The sequence below is a fragment of the Tachyglossus aculeatus genome, chromosome 7 (genome assembly GCF_015852505.1).
Source record: "Tachyglossus aculeatus isolate mTacAcu1 chromosome 7, mTacAcu1.pri, whole genome shotgun sequence".
NCBI lineage: Eukaryota > Metazoa > Chordata > Mammalia > Monotremata > Tachyglossidae > Tachyglossus > Tachyglossus aculeatus.
Window position 1 is genome coordinate 46,508,013 of NC_052072.1, and position 23,127 is coordinate 46,531,139.

Below are 23,127 nucleotides of genomic sequence, written 5' to 3' on the forward strand. Positions count from 1 at the left end.
CTGTGCTAAGCGCTTCGGAAGTACAAGTTGGCGACATATAGAGACGGTCCCTACCCAACAGTCTAGAAGGTCATACAGCAGATGTGGTGGAGCCAGAATTAGAACTCAGGCCCTCTGATTTCTAGGCTTGTGCTCTTTCTACTAGGCGATACTGCTTTTCCAACGCTAGTCTAATGCTGAGAAATCCCCTGAGGAAGAAGAAGGGAAGAAGAGAATAGTTGGATCCACTCGACGGACGCAAAACCAAGCATCTATTTTTCCTCACAATTCCTCCAGGTGTGGAAGCAGCCACCAAGCTGGGACTCTGACTGGGGCCGCCGACGGAGCCTTGCCCGGGACCCAGAATTAGGAAGCTGGGACCCTCAACCTGCGACCTTGCTCCTCAAGGTAGCTTTTGAATAATAATAATAATAAATTTTGGTATTTGTTAAGCGCTTACTACGTGCCAAGCACTGTTCTAAGAGCTGGGGAGGATACAAGGTGATCAGGTTGTCCCGTGTGGGGCTCACAGTCTTAATCCCCATTTTACAGATGAGGGAACAGGCACAGAGGAGTTAAGTGACTTGCCCAAAGTCACACAGCTGACAGGCGGCGGAGCCGGGATTTGAACCCATGACCTCTGACTCCCAAGCCCGGGCTCTTTCCACTGAGCCACGCTGCTTCTCTTCACCACAGGGCCACCACACAGAGGATGGTGATGACCCAAGGTGGCTTCACCTACTCTCTCTGCATGCCCCACTGCTTCCCCCAGTCAACCAATCATATTTATTGAGCACTTACTGGGTACAGACCACTGTACTAAGCACTTAGGTGAGTATAACAGAGTTAGTAGCATGGCTCAGTGGAAAGAGCCCGGGCTTTGGAGTCAGAGGTCATGGGTTCAAATCCCAGCTCCGCCAACTGTCAGCTGTGTGACTTTGGGTAAGTCACTTCACTTCTCTGGGCCTCAGTTCCCTCATCTGTAGAATGGGGATTAAGACTGTAAACCCCCAGTGGGACAACCTGGTCACCTTGTAACCTCCCCAGCGCTTAGAATAGTGCTTTGCACATAGTAAGCGAGACTGTGAGCCCGCTGTTGGGTAGGGACCGTCTCTATATGTTGCCAACTTGTACTTCCCAAGCGCTTAGTACAGTGCTCTGCACACAATAAGTGCTCAAGAAATACGATTGAATGAATGAATGAATGACTTTATTTATTTACTATATGTGAAAATGTAAAAGCATGAATGAATATAATAATAATAATAATAAAATAATAATGGCATTTATTAAGCGCTTACTCTGTGCAAAGCACTGTTCTAAGCGCTGGGAGGATACAAGGTGATCAGGTTGTCCCACGGGGGGCTCACAGTCTTAGTCCCCATTTTACAGATGAGCCACACTGCTTCTTATGTAATGGTGCATGTAAATGATAAAATTTGCATTTTATAATGTAAATGGAATGTAAATGGAATGTAAATGATAAAAAACAATTGAATGAATAAACATATAAATATCATTACTATTTCTCCTATCTAATTTATTTTATTAATGATAATAATAATAATGTTGGTATTGGTTAAGTGCTTACTATGTGCCAAGCACTGTTCATTCATTCATTTATTGGTTAAGCACTTACTATGTGTCAAGCACTGTTCATTCATTCAATCGTATTGATTGAGCGCTTACTGTGTGCACAGCACTGTACTAAGCGCTTGGGAAGTACACTGTTCTAAGCTCTGGGAGGATACAAGGCGATCAGGTTGTCCCACGGGGGGGCTCACAGTCTTAATCCCCATTTTACAGATGAGGGAACTGAGGCCCAGAGAAGTGAAGTGACTTGCCCAAAGTCACACAGCTGAGAAGTGGCAGAGCCGGTATTAGAACCCATGACCTCTGACCTTCAACCCTGTGTTCTTGCCACTGAGCTACACTGCTTCTCTAATGATTTTTTATTCTTTAATGACTGCAAGTTCCTTGTGGGCAGGACTGTGTCTACCTATTCTATTATACTGTACTTTCCCAAGTGCTTAGTACAGTGCTGCAGCATGGCTTAGTGGAAAGAGCCCGGGGTTTGGAGTCAGAGGTCATGGGTTCAAATCCCAGCTCCGCCGCTTGCCAACTGTGTGACTCTGGGCAAGTCACTTCACTTCTCTGTGCCTCAGTTCCCTCATCTGTAAAATGGGGATTAAGATTGTGAGCCCCACATGGGACAACCTGATCACCTTGTATCCTCCCCAGCGCTTAGAACAGTGCTTTGTACATAGTAAGCGCTTAACAAATACCAAAATTATTATTACACACTGTAAGCACTTAATCAATACCACTGATCGATTGATAAGGTAGCTGGTGGGATGACTTGGCCAGGAAGGAGAATCAACTTTACCTGATGCTTCAGTTTAGACTTTTCCATTACAGGTAATCCCGGCGAGAGAGAGAATCTCTCTCAGAGATTTGGCTCTAAACTTCACTGATGGATGCAAACTCTTCTGCCACCATGAGATGTTGATTCACGGTATTATCATCATTAATAGCCACCATTTCTTAGAGAAATGGCTTTTTAGGGGCTTTTGAAAATGGCAGGGCTGTGGCTTGAAGGATTTAAGTAGGGAAGGAAGGGCAGGATTAAAATCCAAGGAGTGAGTCAAACATTATATATTGAACAAGGGTACAGTTAGAAGGTATTTTGGGAAGTATTTTGGGAAGAGTGCAGCTGGGGTGTATTGGGAAGACAGAAAAGCCTATAAGAAGGTGACACTGGGGAGGCTACTTAAATACAATCAATCAACGGTACTTTATAGAAGGTATTTTGGGAAGTATTTTGGGAAGAGTGCAGCTAGGGTGTATTGGGAGGAAAGAAAAGCCTATAAGAAGGTGACACTAGGGAGGCTACTTAAATACAATACATCAATGGTACTTTATAGAAGGTATTTGGGGAAGTATTTTGGGAAGAGTGCAGCTGGGGTGTATTGGGAGGAAAGAAAAGCCTATAAGAAGGTGACACTAGGGAGGCTACTTAAATACAATCCATCAGTGGTACTTTATAGAAGGTATTTTGGGAAGTATTTTGGGAAGAGTGCAGCTGGGGTGTATTGGGAGGAAAGAAAAGCCTATAAGAAGGTGACACTGGGGAGGCTACTTAAATACAGTCCATCAATGGTACTTTATAGAAGGTATTTTGGGAAGTATTTTGGGAAGAGTGCAGCTGGGGTGTATTGAGAGGAAAGAAAAGCCTATAAGAAGGTGACACTGGGGAGGCTACTTAAATACAATCAATCAATGGTACTTTACAGAAGGTATTTGGGGACGTATTTTGGGAAGAGTGCAGCTGGGGTGTATTGGGAGGAAAGAAAAGCCTATAAGAAGGTGACACTAGGGAGGCTACTTAAATACAATCAATCAATGGTATTTACTGAGCACTCATTGTGTGCACAGCACTGTATTAAGTGCTCGGGAGAGTACAGCAGTGTTAGGAGAGAAGTTCCCTGTCCATAAGGAGCTCACATTCTAGAGAGGATAGCATGGTGAGGAAGTGTTGCTTAATGCAAAGAGAAATGAGGATTTCATGAGAAGGAGAGGGAACGATGTTTATCGAAGATCATCTGAGTGGATGTATATAGGTGAGGTTGAGGAGGAAAGGGACCTGAAGCTGGGGGAACAAGGAGGAGACCACTACGATGAGAAGCAGCGTGGCTCAGTGGAAAGAGCCCGGGCTTTGGAGTCAGAAGTCATGGGTTCAAAGCCCGGCTCCACCACTTGTCAGCTGTGTGACTTTGGGCAAGTCACTTCTCTGGGCCTCAGTTACCTCATCTGGAGAATGGGGATGAAGACTGTGAGCCCCCCCATGGGACAACCTGATCGCTTTGAAACCTCCCCAGTGCTTAGAACAGTGCAATGCACATAGTAAGCGCTTAATAAATGCCATCATTATTATTATTATGATAATCCAATCAGGTGAAGGGATTTGAACCCAGATCCTTTTGACTCTCAGGGCCATTTTCTAATACACACACACACACACACACACACACACATACACAAACACACACACAGAAGCAGTGTATCTCAGTGGAAAGAGCCCAGGCTTTGGAGTCTGTCTCCCCCTTCTAGACTGTGAGCCCATTGTTGGGTAGGGACCGTCTCTGTATGTTGCCAACTTGGACTTCCCAGGCGCTTAGTACAGTGCTCTGCACACAGTAAGCGCTCAATAAATACGATTGAATGAATGAATTAATGAATGAATGAATGAGTCAGAGGTCATGGGTTCAAATCCTGACTCTGCCAACTGTCAGCTGTGTGACTTTGGGCAAGTCACTTCACTTTTCTGGGCCTCAGTTACCTCATCTGCAAAATGGTGCTTAAAATTGTGTAAGCCCCCGTGGGACAACCTGATCACCTTATAACCTCCCCAGTGCTTAGAACAGTGTTTTGCACATAGTAAGCGCTTAACAAATACCATCATTATTATTATTATTATCTCTCTCCCTCTCTCACTCACACATACACACATCTCTCTCTCTCTCTCTCTCTCTCTCTCTCTCTCTATATATATATATATATATGTCAATAAATTCATATAAAGAAGCAGCATTGCTCAGTGGAAAGAGCACAGGCTTTGGAGTCAGAGATCATGGGTTCGAATGCCGACCTCACCAATTGGCACCTGTGTGACTTTGGGCAAGTCACTTCACTTTTCTGGGCCTCAGTTGCCTCATCTGTAAAATGGGGATTAAGCCTGTGACACCCCGTGGGACAACTTGATCACCTTGCAACCTCCCCAGCGCTTAGAACAGTGCTTTGAACATAGTAAGCGCTTAATAAATGCCATCATCATTATTAATATATACATACACATATAGTACGTATCGCCACATACATATATATGCATAAATATATGTATATATTTATACATATACATATAAATATACATATAAATATGTATAAATATACATATAAATATATGTATATGTTTATATCTGCTCACTGTACTAGAGGGCAGGGATTCCTGGGGAATAAGCAGGCGCTCAATCTGAATGAAGATTGAAGAAAATATATTCAGGGAGTGACAGATCACAGACTTTGGGCCAAAGAGCTTCAACATGAGTTTGGACTGAGTCACAAGGCGACCTATCCCTCCCTCATTCCTGAGGATGTCCCGGTTCCGCACACCTCTGAAGTTAGCTGCCAGGATTGTGGTATTGCACTTAATGATAAAGGCAGCGTTGAATTACACTTAGCGGCCAAAACGCACAACAGAACCAAGATTTTGTGTTCTCGAGCAATAAACGCAAAAGGAATACCCATTCTTAGAAATATTTGTCTACTGCTTATGAGCGAGAGGTTTAAAAGCACGAGGAACATCTTCCTGGGGCCGAACAGTGTTCATCCTGCCCAGGATTCTGTCTCTGATCTTAACAACAGGATGCTTGGAGAATAGTGGGGTGGTTATTAATGATGCTAATTTTATGAATCGATGCCTTACAGTGGCGGAAGAGTTTGTATATGTCAGTGAAATTTAGAGCTATGCCACTGAGAGAGATTCTTTCGCCAGGATTACCCATGATGGAAAGGTCTAAGCTTTAGCATCAGGCAAAGTTGATTCACCTGTGCTGGGCAGCAGCGGCCTGGGAAAGAGTCAAAGACATATGATCAAGCGATCAAAATGTTGATCAGAGACAACAGCCGAGATTTAAATTTTTACTGCGTGGAAGAAAGCAATGGTAAACCACTTCCGTATTTCTTTACTCTTATGGATATGAATCCGTAAAGTCACTTCGAATTGGAAAAGACTCGACAGCATTTGACAACAATAATGTTAATAATGCTATTAGTCAGGGGCTTATTCTGTGCTAAGCACTATACTAAGAGTTGAGGTAGATCTGAGATAATCAGGTCAGACCAGTCCCTGACCCACCTGGGGCTCACAGTCTGAGTGGGAGGAAGAATGGGCATTGCATCTTCATCGTACAGATGAGGAAACTGAGGCCCAGAGAAGTTATTAAATAGCATGCCTAAGGTCACACAGCAGGTAAGTAGCAGCACGTGGACTTGAACTCAGGTCCTCTGATTCCCAGGCCCACATTCTTCCCGCTAGGCCATGTTGCTTCCTTCTCTGACATCTTCCCTTTCAGTTAGGGATGGACCCCTAACTAGAACGTGATTGTGGCACGATATAGGTATTGGTGGGGGAGTGGTTTTAGTGTGAAATTTCTATAATAACCACTCCTGATCAATAGTGAAGTCCTCGTGAATTTCACTGTTTTCAGAGGTGACTGACTACAAGTCAGAAGGTTTAAATCACTAGGTCCTTCTCCGTTGCTGATTTTCTGATCTTCCTCTCAGAATGGCCATTTCTGGACCTTAAGTATTCCCATGTGTACAATCCCGGCTCTGCCAATTGTCAGCTGTGTGACTTTGGGCAAGTCACTTAACTTCTCTGTGCCTCAGTTACCTCATCTGTAAAATGGGGATTAAGACTGTGAGCCCCCTTTGGGATAACCTGATCACCTTGGAACCTCCCCAGAGCTTAGAACAGTGCTTTGCACTTAGTAAGCGTTTAATAAATGCCATTATTATTATTATTATTATTATTATCATTATTATTATTACAATGAGGACAAAAATACAGGAAGGATTAAATAATAGCCGTTGGTTCTGCCTTTTGAAGATTCAGCCATGACCTCATCTACTCTCAACCAACCTCTGTAACAGACAGGGACAGGTAGTATACGTCATTCTGCAGATAAAGGAATGAAATATAAAGTATTAAATTAATCACTGCAGTGGTTTATAATGGAAACGTTTGTAGAAAACAACTCCTGCATAGACACAATTGATACTAATGAAGGCATTTACATGATTCAAGGATGATACATTGTTATATGAAGCCTCCTTTAAAATTCAAAATCAGATCTTTCTGTACAGAAAAGGCCTCAAATATCAATGTCTAAAGGCTTCACTGATTCACTTTTCTGTTTCTAAATTCCAAATGGGCTTTCACAGGTCCATATTCGTTCATTCATTCATTCATTGTCATAGTTATTGAGCTCTTCCTGTGTGCAGAGCACTGTACTAAGCGCTTGGGAAGTATATAACTCACAGGGATCAGTTCACATAGGGGGATTTGATTCTAGGCCTTTTGGGATTTCATTTCAGCATGATTCCGAGCAGCTAAAATGGCTCATGGGCCCATTCCTTCAGGGGAGAGATGGAATTTGTAGCACATACTTAGGACCAGCAGGAAAGGGAAAAACCAGAATAGGAAAAATGTCTCAAATGCTATTCTCCAATTCAGCAAAGGGCAATTACAGAGAGAAAAGTTCTTCTAAGTTCATCTTTTCACATTGTCTGGTCCTGAAAAATCCTGATGGGAATAATCACGTTGGGACCAAAAGACACCGTCTATCCAGTTTAAGCCCAGATTTGCTTTGCTTTTATATTTAAAGGCCAACGACTAACAGGCAGGGCCTTTTGGCTCCAGCTGGACTTCACTCTCTGAAGTCGAACATTTCTGCTTCCTTTTCCTTCCAGAAGGCAAAGCTCCGGTTGATGTACCCACAGACGTCATCGCCGTTGAAGCCCCTGGATCCAGAATAGGTCCCTGACCGGTGTCCCCTTGGTTCCAGGCAGCGACTTGGGGCTGCAGCCCCGGGTGATGGCTTCCCTGAGGTCACCCCTGGCCTCCGGCCGGGCTCAATCTCACGGGCAGGGCCCTTGTGGGGACCAAAGAACCGCTCCTTGATATCCTCAAAACCGTCTGTCCAGCCCCTGCGGCCCGCCTCGATTTCGCCGACCACGGCCTGGTGGAAGGCCCGCACTGTCTCCCAGCTGTGTCCACCCAGGTGGTCAAACACCTCGAAGCAGAGCAGGTGTCTTGCCTTCCGCTCCTCAGCCGGAAGGTCCAGTTCCAGGATGTGGAAGTAGCCAAGCATGAAGAGGTCCAGGGTGAGGTCGTCATAAGGGACGGGGGCCCCATTCACAAAAGGCAGGAACTGCTCGGGAGAGTAGGTGACAGGCTGTCTGCTCAAGCGCCGGATCTGCCGGGACGGAACGTGGGAGATGATGTCCTTCCAGTTGCCGAGGAGGTTCTTGATGGCGTTCCTCTGCTGAAGCAAGTGAGCCAGCTTGCTGATTTCTCTCAGGGGCAGCTTGCCGTCGGACTGTTCTGCTCCCGCCCCGGTCAGGGCCACCTCCTGCCCCTTCCTCCGAGCCCGGCGGGACTCCAGGCTCCTCCTGGCTGCGGTCTTCAAGGCGGGTGTGTAAGCAGACTTCTTCCAGTGGCTCAGGAAGAGCGTCACGATCCGCTCTTTTCTCAGGCTGGCCGATTCGGGCACCGGAGAGCTGTTGGTCTCAGAGGAGGCCCCGTCACGGCTGATCCCAGCAGCAACGGCTACCTTGGGGTCGCCTGAGGCCCGCTCCTCCCAGAGCTGCCTTTTCTGGCTCTTGCCCACAGCCTGAATCTTGTGGGGAGCCGTCCCGCCCAAGGGGTGGCTTCCCCTCAGGGCTCCTCCTGGTCCCATCTTGCTCTCATGGGGCGGCGCCGGCTTCTGGAGCCCAAGACAAGCCTGTTTCTCAAAACTGTCCCTCAGGCTCCTCACGGAGACACCGCAGCCCAGGATCTCTCTTTCCACGGACCCCCCCGGGGGATCCGGCCCCGCGGCGGCTGACTTCTCCTCCCTGCTCGCCAGACCGTTCACGTTCCTCAGCAGCAGGGACATACTCTTCACCACCCTGGAGATGCGGCTGCACCACACGGGCAGGGCCTGGCCTTCCCCTTTGGCCCGCTGTGGCTGTAAGAGGCCATGGACCGTGATGTTGACGATGGGAGGAGGAAGCAGGGCCTGGAGCTCCTCGGCCAACCTCCCCAACTCTCGTTCATACTCTTGGCACTTCTTCTTCAACTGCAAGTTCTCAATCTGCTTCTCCAGGTACATGAGGTCGTCCTCTGTGAGCAGCTCCCCGTAGGGGCCCAGGATGGCATTGTGAGCCTGCGAGTATCTCCAATCGCTCAACTCCACGGAGCCTCCTCCATCCTGCCAGGGGACAGGGAGAGCAGAGGGGGAGAGTGGAAAATCAGAAATGGCTCTACCCGGCAAGAGGTCGAACCTCCAGCCTCCCTCCCGATTGAATGCCGACTGCCCCTTTACTAAATCCGTGAAGGTTTTCGATAACTGCTCACAACTCAAAAACCCATGGGTGCTTGTTGATAGCGATTCTGACCCTTTAAACCACTGTAAATTCAGCGATTTAAGACTTCTGTCTCTCCCCATTACATCGTAAACTCCTCAGGGACAGAAATTCAATCAGTGGTATTTATTGAGCACTTACTGTGTACAGAATACTGTACTAAGCACTATTATTTTTTTTAATGTTCCCTTGTATAGTTTTCTGCACGCTGTCCATGCTTAATAGTATACTAAGGATGGATGGTATTGGTGGAGGTGAGGACAATAAGGATGATGATGACAACAAGCTAGTTGTGGGCCGGGAATGTGTCTGCTCTACTGTGCTCTCCCAAGTGCTTAGTACAGTGCTCTGCATACAGTAAGTGCTCAGTAAACACTATTGCCTGACTGACTGATGATGATGATGATGATCAAAGGGCCAAATTCCTATTGTTCTCTACTGTGGAAGAGCCGAGATTGTGTCAGAAAGATTTGCTGTTTGTCAAATAACTATGGCTTCTCTGGAATGGAGATATCAGTTGATTTAGCTCTTGTGGATAACCACTCTGTCCTAGACTTTTAACCAAAATCCTATTTTCCTTTTGGTTTTCCTGGCTTTTCTCTAAGCCTTGGTTCCCAAGCCTTGTTTTTAAATGTATTTGACAAGACTGGTGGGTATATTAAGGGCCAGACGAGGAGATCTTTCCCAAAAGAAGATCTCCAAGAGAACACCAAACCTGAAATGGCCTTGCTAATTGTCAAAATAAAATTGCTTAGGGGTGTGAGAAGAACCCACGATAGAGTGTAAGTTCCTTGACTGTAAGGTCACATTTTTTCTTGCCTCCAAAATATTTCCACATAGATGTCCTTTAAGCTTAAGGTGTCTATTATTGAACCATCTCTATATGTTGCCAACTTGTACTTCCCAAGCGCTTAGTACAGTGCTCTGCACACAGTAAGTGCTCAATAAATACGATTGAATGAATGAAATCCTCATCTTTCCTTCCAAATTCTCTCCTCTAACTTTCTCCATCCCAGATGGCAACTCCACCGCCCTCCCCATCTCTGACATCCACAACCTCGGCATTATACTAGAATTGTCTTTCTCTTTCAACTCAAATCCCGCCAGTTTTTCTCCCACATTTCTAGGATCCACCCCTTCCTCTCCATCCAAATGGCCATTATGCTGACCCTGACCCTTGTTACATCCCGACTTGACTACTGCATCAGCCTCCTTGTTGACCTCCCTGCCTCCAGCCTCTTCCCTTTCCAATCTGCATTTTGCCCTTCAGTTTCCTAAAGACTCATTCTGTGTGACTCCTCTCTCCTAAAAACCTTCACAATTACCCATTTCTCTCCACACGAAGTAGAAACTCCTGCCTTTCGGCCTTAAAGCACTCAACCCATTCTCCCCCTCGTACTCACCCCCTCTATTCTCCACTACAATCCAGCTTGCCCTCTTCATTTTTCTCAATATCACCTCCTCTCACTGTACTTCATTGTTGATTCTCCCACTTCTTTTTGTTCAAGCCTTTCCTTTAACCTGGAGCTCCCTCCCACTTCAAATCCACTTGACTCCCTGCTGTATCCATCTTCCAAGCCTTCTAAAATCATAGTTCCTTCAGGAGGTCTTTCCCCATTGATTTCTCTCCCCCTCAGGTTATGAAGCAGCGTGATCTAGTAGACAGAGCACGGGCGTAGGAGTCAGAAGGACCTGTGTTCTAATCCTGGCTCTGCCACTTGTCTGCTGGGTGACCTTGGGCAAATCACTTCAGTCCTCTGTGCCTCAGTTCCCTCGTCTGTAAAATGGGGATTAAGACCGTGAGCCCTAAGTGGGTTAGGAACTGTGTCCAACCCAATTATTTTATATCTACCCCAGTGCTTAGGACAATGCCTGGCATATAGTAAGCACTTAATACCATCATTATGTCCCTCCAACTACCACTTCAGCACTTCTGTACCAACTATGTACCACGTGCTCACGACCACAGAAGTCTGTACGTGTCAATTTATAGACCCTATCATTTAAAAATTAACTTATACTCTCCCAAGTACTTAGTTCAGTGCGCTGCATATAGTAAGCACTCAATAAGTGATTGCTCGATCGATCGATTGTATCCTTATCCACATCTCTTCCTCCCTGTAAATTATTTCAGTGTCTGTCTCTTCTGCCAGATTATAAATTCTCTGAGGGCAGGGATCTCAGGTACTCTCTACTGCTCTTTCCCAACTGCTGAGTGCCCTGCTTTGCACGCAGATGGTACTCAATAAATACTAATGATTAGTAGTTTATAAAAAATGAAACTGCTGCTTTTACTGTTACTGTTCGATTGTTGATTTTACTGAACACACGCCATTATTTCTTTCCCAGCATGTCTGGTGTCAGTTTCCACAACTGACGTTATGAGACCTGTGCCACCAGGGACTAATCTCAACTAATTGAACAATCATTTGTATTTATTGAACACTGACCGCGTGTAGAGCACTGTACTAAGCACTTGGGAGAATACAAAACAACAGAATTGGTAGACACCTTCCCTGCCTACAAGGAGACTGGAGTCTAGAGGAGGAGCTAAACTAATGTCCTTGTACCTTTCTCCTTCCCTGGAATATAAGAGCGAGAATGTGACAATTTGGGAGGTGGGGGTTAATAAATTAAGACTGCAGGGGCCAGGGGAGGAGGAGTAGAAGGGAAATAAAGAATCGGACAAGGAAGCAGGAGGGTGGTTAATTCACTGAGGGCCTACTGTGTGCACTCTGTAAAATGGGGATTAAGATCGTGAGCCCTATGTGGGTTAGGAACTGGGTCCAACCCAATTATCTTGTATCTACCGTAGTGCTTAGGACAATGTCTGGCACGTAGTAAGCGCTTAACAGATACCATCATTATTATAATTATGTCCCTCCAATTACCACTTCAGCACTTCTGTACCAACTATGTACCATGTGCTCACAACCACTCACAGCTCCCCCCTTCTAGACAGTGAGCCCGTTGCTGGGTAGGGACCGTCTCTATATGTTGCCAACTTGTACTTCCCAAGCACTTAGTACAGTGCTCTGCACACAGTAAGCGCTCAATAAATGCAATTGAATGAATGAATGAAGTCTGTACATGTCAATTTATATGCCCTAACCTTAAAAATGAACTTATACTCTCCCAAGTAATTAGTTCAGTGCTCTGCATGGGAGAGTGCAAGAGAAGTAAGAGATGCAATCTTAAATGTCCTCTGTCCTTTCCTTTTTCTTTCTTTTTCTCCTCCTCCCCTTATTGTTAGAGTTAACCCTGTGCAGTAGTCCTACCCTGCTTTAATGTTACAAAAATTAGGCCCCAAAGGGGACAATTATGCAAGTAGGCCCGGTGTTTCTTAGTGAAAACAGGAAGAGTACCTTGTGGCTCATCGTCTCCTCAGACAGCAGGCGGGACTGTAGCTTCCGCACCATGATCTGCCGCTTCCATTCCGGGATTGAATAGCCCTGTTCATCGTGGGTGGGCACCAGGGCATCCACATCTGATTGATTCAACTCCTTCAGCCTCCGAGAGATGAGGCTCTTCCCCAGATCCTCAGAGTCCTCCATTTTCTCCCCCTGCATAGGGATTTTAGATGTAGCTTAGATTACAATCTAATCTTCTTGTAGATTTTTTTATGGTAGTTGTTAAGCACTTACTATGTTCCAGGCACTGTTCTAAGCACCGAGGTATTGCTTTGTATTCTCTCCAAGGACGATGAGGCAATCAGGTTGGGCACAGTCCATGTCGCACATGGACCTCGCTTTCTTGATCCCCATTTTAACAGATGAGGCAACTGAGGCACAGAGAAGTGAAGTGACTTCACCATGGTCACACAGAAGACAAGTGGTAGAGCCAGTACTAGAACCCAGGTCCTACTGATTCCCAGGCCCGTGGTCCTTCCACTAGGTCACACTGCTTCTCAATTACAGGTCACTTTAATTCTAGACCGTGAGCTCGTTGTTGGGTAGGGACCGTCTCTATACGTTGCCAACTTGTACTTCCCAAGCACTTAGTACAATTCTCTGCACACATTAAGGGCTCAATAAATACGATTGAATGAATGAATGAATGAATGAGGACCATGTTTCCCCACTCAGGGTTCGGCAAGGTCCCACTTCCCAGAAATCAATGTTCTATGGCTCACCAAGCCCACAGGATGAAACAGTTATTCCAATAAATATTCAAAATTCATGCAGTCTAGTTGAAAAGAGCATGGGCTTGGTAGTTAGAGGACCTGGATTCTAATTCTGGTTCTGCCAATTGCTTGCAGCATGACATTGAGCAAGTCACATAACTCTGTGCCTCAGTTACTGCATTTGTAAAATGGAGATTAAATCTTCCTCCCTCCAGTTTAGACAGTGAGTCCCACGTGGGTCATGGACTGTGTCCAATCTGATAAACTTGTTTCTATCCCAGGGCTTAGAGTACTTAACATGGAGTAAGCGCTTAACAAATACCATAAAAAATGAGCCAAGGATGGAAAGTTATCTACATGGAAGGGTTGATGGGAGAAAGAAGCAAGCCCCCAATTTCCAGAACACCAGCATCTGATGCCCAGTGAAAGATCTCAAAACAAAAAGATCTCAGATTTCAAATCCCCAGACCATAAGAGTGTTGGATGATAGAGTTTCTGTAGAGACAGGCTCAGAAAGGATTCATTCATTTATTCATTCAATCGTATTTACTGAGCGCTGTGTGCAGAGCACTGTACTAAGCGCTTGGGAAGTACAAGTCGGCAACAGATAGAGATGGTCCCCACTCAACAACGGGCTCATAGTTGAGAAGGGGGAGACAGACAACAAAACAAAACATGCACATCATTAACAGAATAAATAGAATAGTAAATATGTACAAGTAAAATAGATAGAGTAATAAATCTGTACAAATATATACAAGTGCCGTGGGGAGGGGAAGGAGATATTTACTGAGTGCTTACTGTTCCCTAATATTGATTGAGCGCCTATAAGGATAGCAAGGACCATCAATGAAGAGAAGGAGAAGAAGAAAGGGGAAGAGGGAAAGGAGAAGGCAGACAGAAGGGAAAGTACATACCGAATGGGCAAACATGGCAGTGATCCGGGCCTTCTGCATAGATTTGTTGATCTTCAGCTCGGTGTTGAGGGACTTGCTGGACTGGTTGGGCTGTACCATGTTCAGAGATGCTACAGCTGGAAAAAGGGAAAAAGCAGAATTAGGTCAGAGATCGCACAGCTCAGGAAGGAGAGAAATAGGAAGGATGGAATGATCATCTCTGAGAGCCCAGGGCACCTACTGAAAGGGAGAAGCAGCATGGCTCACTGGAAAGAGCCCGGGCTTCGGAGTCAGAGTTCATGGGTTCAAATCCCGGCTCTTCCAATTGTCAGCTGTGTGACTTTGGGCAAGTCACTGAACTTCTCTGGGCCTCAGTTACCTCATCTGTAAAATGGGGATGAAGACTGTGAGCCCCTCCGTGGGACAACCTGGTCATTGTAACCTCCCCAGTGCTAAGAACAGTGCTTTGCACATAGTAAGCACTTAATAAATGCCATCATTGTTATTATTATTATTCTTATTAAAGGGGGGAAAGCAGAGTATGAGAATGCAAGTGTGGCAGAAGAGAATGGGGATGAAGGATGAGGGCAGGGGCCTCATTGAGATCGTGAAGCAGAATTCAAGTTTATGGAACAGAGCTGGAGTGGACATCTTCCTCCTGGGGAGTGGGGGGAAGAAAGGGCCTGAAGATGTCCTAAATAAACCCCACCCGGAGAACCATGCCCATTGAGCCAGATTCTCCCAGTGCCCAGAAATGTACCTGGTGTCTTGTGACGCTGCATTAACTCTTTCGGGTCCCGAGTGTCTAAGAGTTACTTAAACCCCTTTAGGGTCTTGGAAGAATTAACCTCAGGGCTTCCTTTCAGAAAAGGCCTCTAGACCTCACAGAAAGGTGATGCTGTTTCACCCTCCTCTCCTTTTTCCATTTCCTTCTGAAAAATGGCCACTTTTCTGCTAGGGGCGAAAAAAGGGGTGGTTTAAATTCTATGGCTTCACCTAGCCCATATTCTTCAGGGGGTGTCAAACAGAGCAGAATTAATTCACTGCTTCTTCACCTCCCTGCCCCGTCTCCTGCTCTGGTCTGGGGTCGTTGGAGAATCCATCCAGCTCTGGGGCCCTCTCTGTCCCAAGAACCCTGGTGACACTGGATCAGTTTAGTCACATGGTGACATGGAGATTCCCAACTGCCCAGCTTTCTCCGGAGCATCTGAAATGGCTCAGAACTGACACAGATTTCCCAGATCTTTTAGCTTGGGAATAAATTTGAGCCAGGTAAGACACCCTCAGGTAATACACCCTCCAGACCCAGACGCCCCACCACCACCCGGCCCCACCACCACCTTCTCTGGGTCTGGACCCCCTCTTGAACCTGAATCGGCCTCTGCACAGAGGGAACAGGCTGGTGAAATCTCTGAATTAAAAAAATACTAATAATGGTACTTGTTAAGCGCTTACTATGGGGCAAGCACTGTTCTGAGCACTGGAGTAGATCATCATCATCATCATCAATCGTATTTATTGAGCGCTTACTGTGTGCAGAGCACTGTACTAAGTGCTTGGGAAGTACAAGTAGGCAACATATATATGAGTCAATTAATTAGGACACAGTCCCTGTCCCACCTGGGGATCACATTCTTTATCCCTATTTTACAGATGAGGTAACTGAGGCCCAGAGAGGCTCAGTGGGAAAGAAAACGGGCTTCGGAGTCAGAGGTCATGGGTTCAAATCCCAGCTCTGCCAATTAGCTGTGTGACTTTAGGCAAGCCACTTAACTTCTCTGTGCCTCAGTTACCTCATCTGGAAAATGGGGATGAAGACTGTGAGGCCCCCGTGGGACAACCTGTTCACCTTGTAACCTCTCCAGCGCTTAGAACACATAGTAAGTGCTTAGTAAATGCCATTATTATTATTATTATTATTAAGTGACTTGCTCAAGGTCACACAGCAGTCATGTGGCGGAGCTGGGATTAGAACCCGGGTCCTTCAGACTTTCAGGCCCGGGCTGTAGCCTTTAAGTGACGTTGCTTCACCTCAATTCCATGTTGACCGCCGGGGCCTTAGTGCTGGATCTGACTTAATCATCCCTACGTGGATAGATCCCAGCTGCCCGGCCCACTCATCACTGACGTCGGACTGTTGATGGGAGGATTGGTGTTTTTTAACCGCCAGAAACGCCGTACTCACGGGCATGGTCCCCACGGGAGCAGACGCCTTTTTTCTGTTCAGCTGCTGGGTGGATGGCGGCTAGCAAATTAAGGGCAGGCTTGACCGGAGGAGAGGCCTAGAGGCAGGAGCAGAGTTGGGAAAGTTTTGACTTTCACTGCTGCTTGTGGAGCAGAGGATGCCTTTCAGTCAGTCAGTCAGTCAGTCCGTGTGCAGAGCACTGTACTAAACGCTTGGAAGAGTACACTGTAACAATAAACAGATACATTCCCTGCCCACATTGAGCTTACAGTCTAGAGGAGGACTTACTCGGCTTTGACTTCACCAGGGAAGTCGCTACTTCAGCTATTCTCAAACCTTGCTTCAGTGCTTAGAACAGTGCTTTGCACATAGTAAGCGCTTAATAAATGCCATCATTATTATTGCTATTATTATTCCGGCTGCTGGGATACGGTGGAGGAGAGACACGGCGTCGACTCTACCATCACTTCAGGTCATTCATTCATTCAATCGTATTTATTGAGCGCTTACTGTGTGCAGAGCACTGGACTAAGTGCTTGGAAAGTACAAGTTGGCAACAGACAGAGACGGTCCCTACCCAACGACGGGCTCACGGTCTAGAAGGGGGAGACAGACAACAAAGCAAAATATGTGGACAGGTTGCAAATGGGTCATGCTTGTAAAACCCATCCCATGTCCATTACAAGGTAATAATGTTGAGAATAACAATAATGATTGTGGTGTTTGATAAGTACTGTCAGGCGCTGTACTAAGCGCTGGGGTAGATACAAGAAAATCAGCTCCCACATGTGGCTCACAGTCTAAGGAGGAGGGAGAACAGGGATTGAAACCTCGTTTTGAAGAAGAGGGAAATGAGGCACAAAGAAGTGAAGTGACTTGTCCAATGTCACCCATCAGGTAGGTGGTAGAGCAGGGATTAGAACCCAGGTCCCTGAGCTGTCCGTGGGACAGGGACTGTGTCCAACCTAATTACCTTGTCTCTGTGGGACAACCTGATCACCTTGTACCCTCCCCAGCGCTTAGAAAAGTGCTTTGCACATAGTAAGCGCTTAATAAATGCTATTATTATTATTATTATTATTATTATTACTACTACTACTCCAGCATTTAGTTCAGTGCTTGGCACATAGTAAGCACTTAAATACTTTAATTACTATTATTATTCTTCTCCTTTTTCTTCTTCTTCTTATGTGAAAATCCCAGTGGTGCCATTGTATTAATAATAATAATGATGGCATTTGTTAAGCACTTACTATGTGCAAAGCACTGTTCTAAGCACTGGGGGGATAGAAGGTGATCCTGTTGTCCCACATGGGGCTTACAGTCTTAATCCCCATTTTACAAATGAAGGAACTGAGGCTCAGAGAAGTTAAGTGACTTGCTCAACGTCACACAGCAGATGTGGCGGAGCTGGGATTAGAACCCATGACTTCTGGCTCCCAAGCCCGGGCTCTTTCCACTGAGCCACGCTGCTTCTCTGTATTATTCACTCATTCAATCGCATTTATTAAGCTCTTACTGTGTGCAGAGCACTGTACTAAGCGCTTGGGAAGTACAAGTCGGCAACAGACAGAGACGGTCCCTAGTATTAGTATTAGTTACACTGTAAACTCGCTGTGGACAGGGAACATGTCTACCAATTCTGCTATATTGTGCACTCCCAAGAGCTTAGTACATTGCTGTGCAAAAAGTATACACTCAATAAATATCATTGATTGAGTGATTGATAAGCGGGAATCTGTAAGCTCGCCGAGGGCAGGAAATACGTCTACCAACCCTGATATATTGTGCTCTCCCAAGAGCTTAGTACAGTGCTCTGCAAACAGTATGTGTTCAATAAATACCACTGGTTGAGTGATTGATAACCAGGAATCACTTGAGCATCTTCCAGCAGTTGCTCAGCTTCCCCTCTTGGTGAAATAAACATATAGTTGTCCTTCGTATTCAAAGAAAACACCACTGGTGGGGAAATTTACCTTTACGAGTGTGAGAATGGTTGAATAGGCCAGTGCAGTAGCTAGAGCTCACTTTTAGACTGTGAGCCCACTGTTGGGTAGGGACTGTCTCTATATGTTGCCACTTTGTACTTCCCAAGTGCTTAGTACAGTGCTCTGCACACAGTAAGCGCTCAATAAATATGATTGATTGATTGATTGATTTTATGTGCATAAACAGGCTTGTCCCTTGTTCTCTCGACATGGTTGACGTCCAAGGCCCAACTGAGAGCTCACCTCCTCCAGGAGGCCTTCCCAGACTGAGCCCCTTCCTTCCTCTCCCCTCGTCCCCCTCTCCATCCCCCCCATCTTGCCTCCTTCCCTTCCCCACAGCACCTGTATATATGTATACATGTTTGTACATATTTATTACTCTATTTATTTATTTATTTATTTTACTTGTACATATCTATTCTATTTATTTTATTTTGTTAGTATGTTTGGTTTTGTTCTCTGTCTCCCCCTTTTAGACTGTGAGCCCACTGTTGGGTAGGGACTGTCTCTATATGTTGCCAATTTGTACTTCCCAAGCGCTTAGTACAGTGCTCTGCACATAGTAAGCGCTCAATAAATACGATTAATGATGATGATGATGATGTAGTACCAGAATAGATTAGAGAGTTTTGAGTTCCCAAATGCTTTGTCAGTTACAACCAGAGTACAGCAAGTCGGCTGTAGTCATTGGTAATGTACATTGCGACACTTCGTCCCAGAAAAAGCAGTATTTTGGAGGGGGTTTTGAATTTCCACCCTTCTGACATAATCAGGCTAATGGGAAACCAAACCCTGACAATTGTTAAAGGCAGGAAGAGAGCTCCCGCTCTGATTTTAACCCTAAGGGCCGTGCCAAGTTACCTTGCCACTCTCCCTGCCAGGACAGGTTCGTTACAGGTTCCTCCACATTTGCTTGGTTCCCCTGTTTGGCCATTTTATTCCACCATCTCTAGCTCTGTTATTCATGGGCCCTCGCGGGAAGTGATAATAAATACACACAACGATAAAAACATTATGAACATAGCAGCTTTCTTCTGAAGAGTCCAAAACACCTCCCGATGCCCACAACCACCGTGAGCGATAGTGTCTCGTGGCTAGAGGAGAAGAGTTTCAGGTTCCTCACCTCTAAGGGTCCCACAGCCAAACACAGAGTAACTACTAAAGCTACTTCCTTTCCAGTGTCCTAAAGGAGAAATACCCATCTTCGTAATGTTGCTGAGCAGAAAATGACAGGAACACGAGAGGAAACATCAATACGTTCTTTCCTTTTTGTACTTATAATGTTTCCCACAATATCACCAAGCTATACACCATTGCCATCCACCATTCGCCATCATCACGGACCACTGAGCAGCCCCCAAGGCTGGCATTTGCTGCACAGCAGAGAGTCTACTCCCTAGGAATTAGTCACCCGATGAATGAGAAACAGGCTTCACGTAATCAGAAGCCAATGCAGCTACAAACAGTTCTGAACCTGAGGAAGAATCAGAGCCGAGAATTTTTCCGAGAGTGAGGGGAGCCCAGCACCCGTTGAAATTCAACTCCAAGGGCAAACAAATTTGGGTTAGGGTTAGGATAGAGAGCACAGACCCCTCATGTCATCCTCATCTCTCGCCCTTCAGATTCTAGTAACAGCTGAGACTGGTGGGATATAGGGAATAAGCTATGTGATAGGGGACCGGCTTAGCTTTTTAGCCAAATTCAGGGCTGAGGCCTCGGGAATTTATTCCCCATCCCTTTCTATACGCCTGTCCTTGTGGGGTCCCCACCTCTTCCCATCTCAACATGTAAGTCGGGGGGCTCTACTCCTCCTGATCCTCATCTCGCCCCCATTATATGCTCCCCATAAAGCCAGAGTACAGGAACCAACCTGTGCTAAGAGTACTGTACACAGATATCTGCAATTTATTTATATTAATTTCTGTCTCCCCCTCTATACTGTAAGCTCACTGTGGACAACTCTGTTAAATTGCACTCTTCCAAGCTATTGATACAGTGCTCTGCATGTATTAAGCGCTCAATAAATATGATTAATTGACTGATACACCCCCAGCTCTATTCTGGACTGTGAGCCCGCTGTTGGGTAGGGACCGTCTCTACATGTTGCCAACTTGTACTTCCCAAGCGCTTAGTACGGTGCTCTGCACACAGCAAGTACTCAATAAATACGTTTGAATGAATGAATGAATTCTAGTCCAATATCAAGCCTTCGATCAATAATACTTATTGGGCATTTATTGTGCGCAGAGCCTTATACTAAGTGGTTGGGAGAGTATGACAGAGTTAGTAGCAAACAAGGAACTTACAGTCCTGGGGAAAATGCGCAGAGAAATGCATATTCAAATCAGTTATCTCTATCTACAGAAACATATCAAATTGAGAAATTTCTGAATGGGTTTAGGGCAGTAAGACTTACAAGGCACCTAGATTCCTGAACCATTAGCCTTGGAAATCTCTCCAGGCTCTATCCCTGCGCCACTGGCATCAGATACCTCAAAATGGTTTGGAAGTCCGTTAGAATCAAATCCTGAAGATGGTATTTATTTATCAGGATTTAAAACATAAGGTCTAATTCTCAGTTGGGTCCTTGGACTAAAAGTGAAAATGATGCCTCTTTGCAGAGGAGAGACGAGCCATACAGCCCCGCAGAGCCTTTGCAGAATGGGGCAGGAGAAGCAGCGTGGCTTAGTGGAAAGAGCCCGGGCTTGGGAGTCGGAGGTCGTGGGTTCTAATCCCGGCCCTGCGACTTGTCAGCTGTATGACTTTGGGCAAGCCACTTAACTTCTCTGAGCCTCAGTTACCTCATCTGTAAAATGGGGATTAAGACTGTGAGCCCCACACGGATCAACCTGATTACCTTTTATCTACCCCAGCACTTACGGAAGTGCTTGACACATAGTAAGCGCTTAACAAATACAATTATCATTATTATTTTTCATTCGGTCGTATTTATTGAGGGCTTACTGTGTGCACAGTACTGTACTAAGTGCTTGGGAAAGTACAATATAACAATAAACAGACACATTCCCTGCCCACAATGAGCTTACAGCCTAGGGTGTTGGGGGGGGAGGGAGGGAGGGTGAAGGGAATGGGAGACAGACAGTGAGCCAGAGCAGGCCTCCAGGGACCCTTACCCCCAAATTCTGATCAGCTGCCAGTCATCTTCCCGCAGAGGATGGGCTCAGTCTGTTGGCTGTGCCACCCTCACAGGGCCCAGCCATAATAATAGCAATACTAATTAGGGTACTTGTTAAGCACTTACTATGTGCCAAGCACTGTTCTAAGCACTGGGGTAGATACAAGCTAATCCGGCTGGCCATGGGCCTCACAGTCTTAATCCCTATTTTACAGATGAGTAACTGAGACACAGAGAAGTTAAATGACTTGCCCAAGGTCACACAGCAGACATGTGGCGGAGCTGGGATCAGAACCCAGGTCCTTCTGACTCTCAGCCCTGGGCTCTATCCACTAAGCAATGCTGCTTCTCAGTAATAATTATGGTATTTTTTAAGGGCTTACTATGTGCCAGGCACTGTACTAAGCACTGGGGAGGATACAAGAAAATTGGGCTGGACACAGTCCCTGCCCCATGTGGGGCTCACAGTCTCAGTCCCCATTTTCCCGATGAGGTAACTGAGGCCCAGAGAAGTGAAGTGGCTGGCCCCAGGTCACACAGCAGAGAAGTGGTGGAGCCAAGCTGGAGTGCAGTCTGCCACCATGAGAGGTTAGTTAGGCTCCAAATCCCAAAAGGACCCTCCGCTGGCAGAGCCCTGGTGGGACAGAGAAGAGCCTAAAGATAATAATAATAATGGCATTTATTAAGCACTTACTATGTGCAAAGCACTGTTCTAAGCGCCGGGGAGGTTACAAGGTGATCAGGTTGTCCCACGGGGGGTTCACAGTCTTTATCCCCATTTTCCAGATGAGGGAACTGAGCCACAGAGAAGTTAAGTGGCTTGCCCAAAGTCACACAGCTGACAAGTGGCGGAGCCGGGATTGGAACCCATGACCTCTGATTCCAAAGCCCGGGCTCTTTCCACTGAGCCACGCTGCTTCTCTAAAAATAAATATGTCTAAAATAAGAGCTACATACCAACGCCTCCAGTCTCTCCAGGAATCCAGCTGCAAGGGAGCCCGGGAGTAAAGAGTCACTGGCAATACGAAGGGCCCCAGCAATTTGAGGGCTGAGGCTGTGATAGCCACCCAGAGGAACTCGCTAGCACCGGGTTGATTCACTGGCGTGGGGAGAGGATGGAGCTCCCAGCCAACCTGTCTAGAGACACTCAGAGACCGCACTGGGATGGCGAGTCTAGAGAGAGGAGGGCAGAAAGTCATGATTAGCATCCCATTAATATTGAAAAACGGGGTTGGGTGGCCAGACAGCATGTATGGAAGGGGAGGGGGGCAGAGAGGGTGTCAGAGCTTTCACCGGAGCCTGTCAGGAGGCCTTCGTGTTTGGCGGCCGCCACTCTCTCAAATGCCCCTTCTCCTCTCTCCTGACTCACAAGAAAGGCACTACCTGGAATGGAGAGGTATAAAGGGTTCTCTGAGATGGAGGGCACAGGGGGGCCGTTATGGACAGATGGACGAGGAAGAGAATAAGGGCTGAACCAAAATCCTGTGTCCTGGAGCCTTTCGAAGGCCAATAAGATAAGCCTCTGGCAGAACTGAAAACGGAAAGATTCTCAGAAGCCTCCTTGCTGAAAAGTTGCCACACAGTTTGCACTGGGGCTGGGCAACAGACAGGATCTCCCGGAGCCTGATGACAGA

The 23,127-nt window shown here is 46.2% G+C and overlaps 1 protein-coding gene across 1 annotated transcript in view; it reads right to left on the minus strand.

The window, feature by feature from the left end:
- Nucleotides 1-6,744: 6,744 nt before the first annotated feature.
- ESPNL (espin like) overlaps nt 6,745-23,127 on the minus strand; it is a 54,856-nt gene continuing 38,473 nt past the window's right edge. The window contains exons 6-9 of the mRNA XM_038749317.1: nt 16,370-16,466; nt 14,206-14,321; nt 12,531-12,728; nt 6,745-9,011 (exon numbers count right to left, since the gene is read on the minus strand). Of these exons, the coding sequence (XP_038605245.1) occupies nt 7,467-9,011; nt 12,531-12,728; nt 14,206-14,321; nt 16,370-16,466 (1,956 nt within the window). The 3' untranslated portion in view covers nt 6,745-7,466. The remainder of the gene's footprint in view (nt 9,012-12,530; nt 12,729-14,205; nt 14,322-16,369; nt 16,467-23,127) is intronic.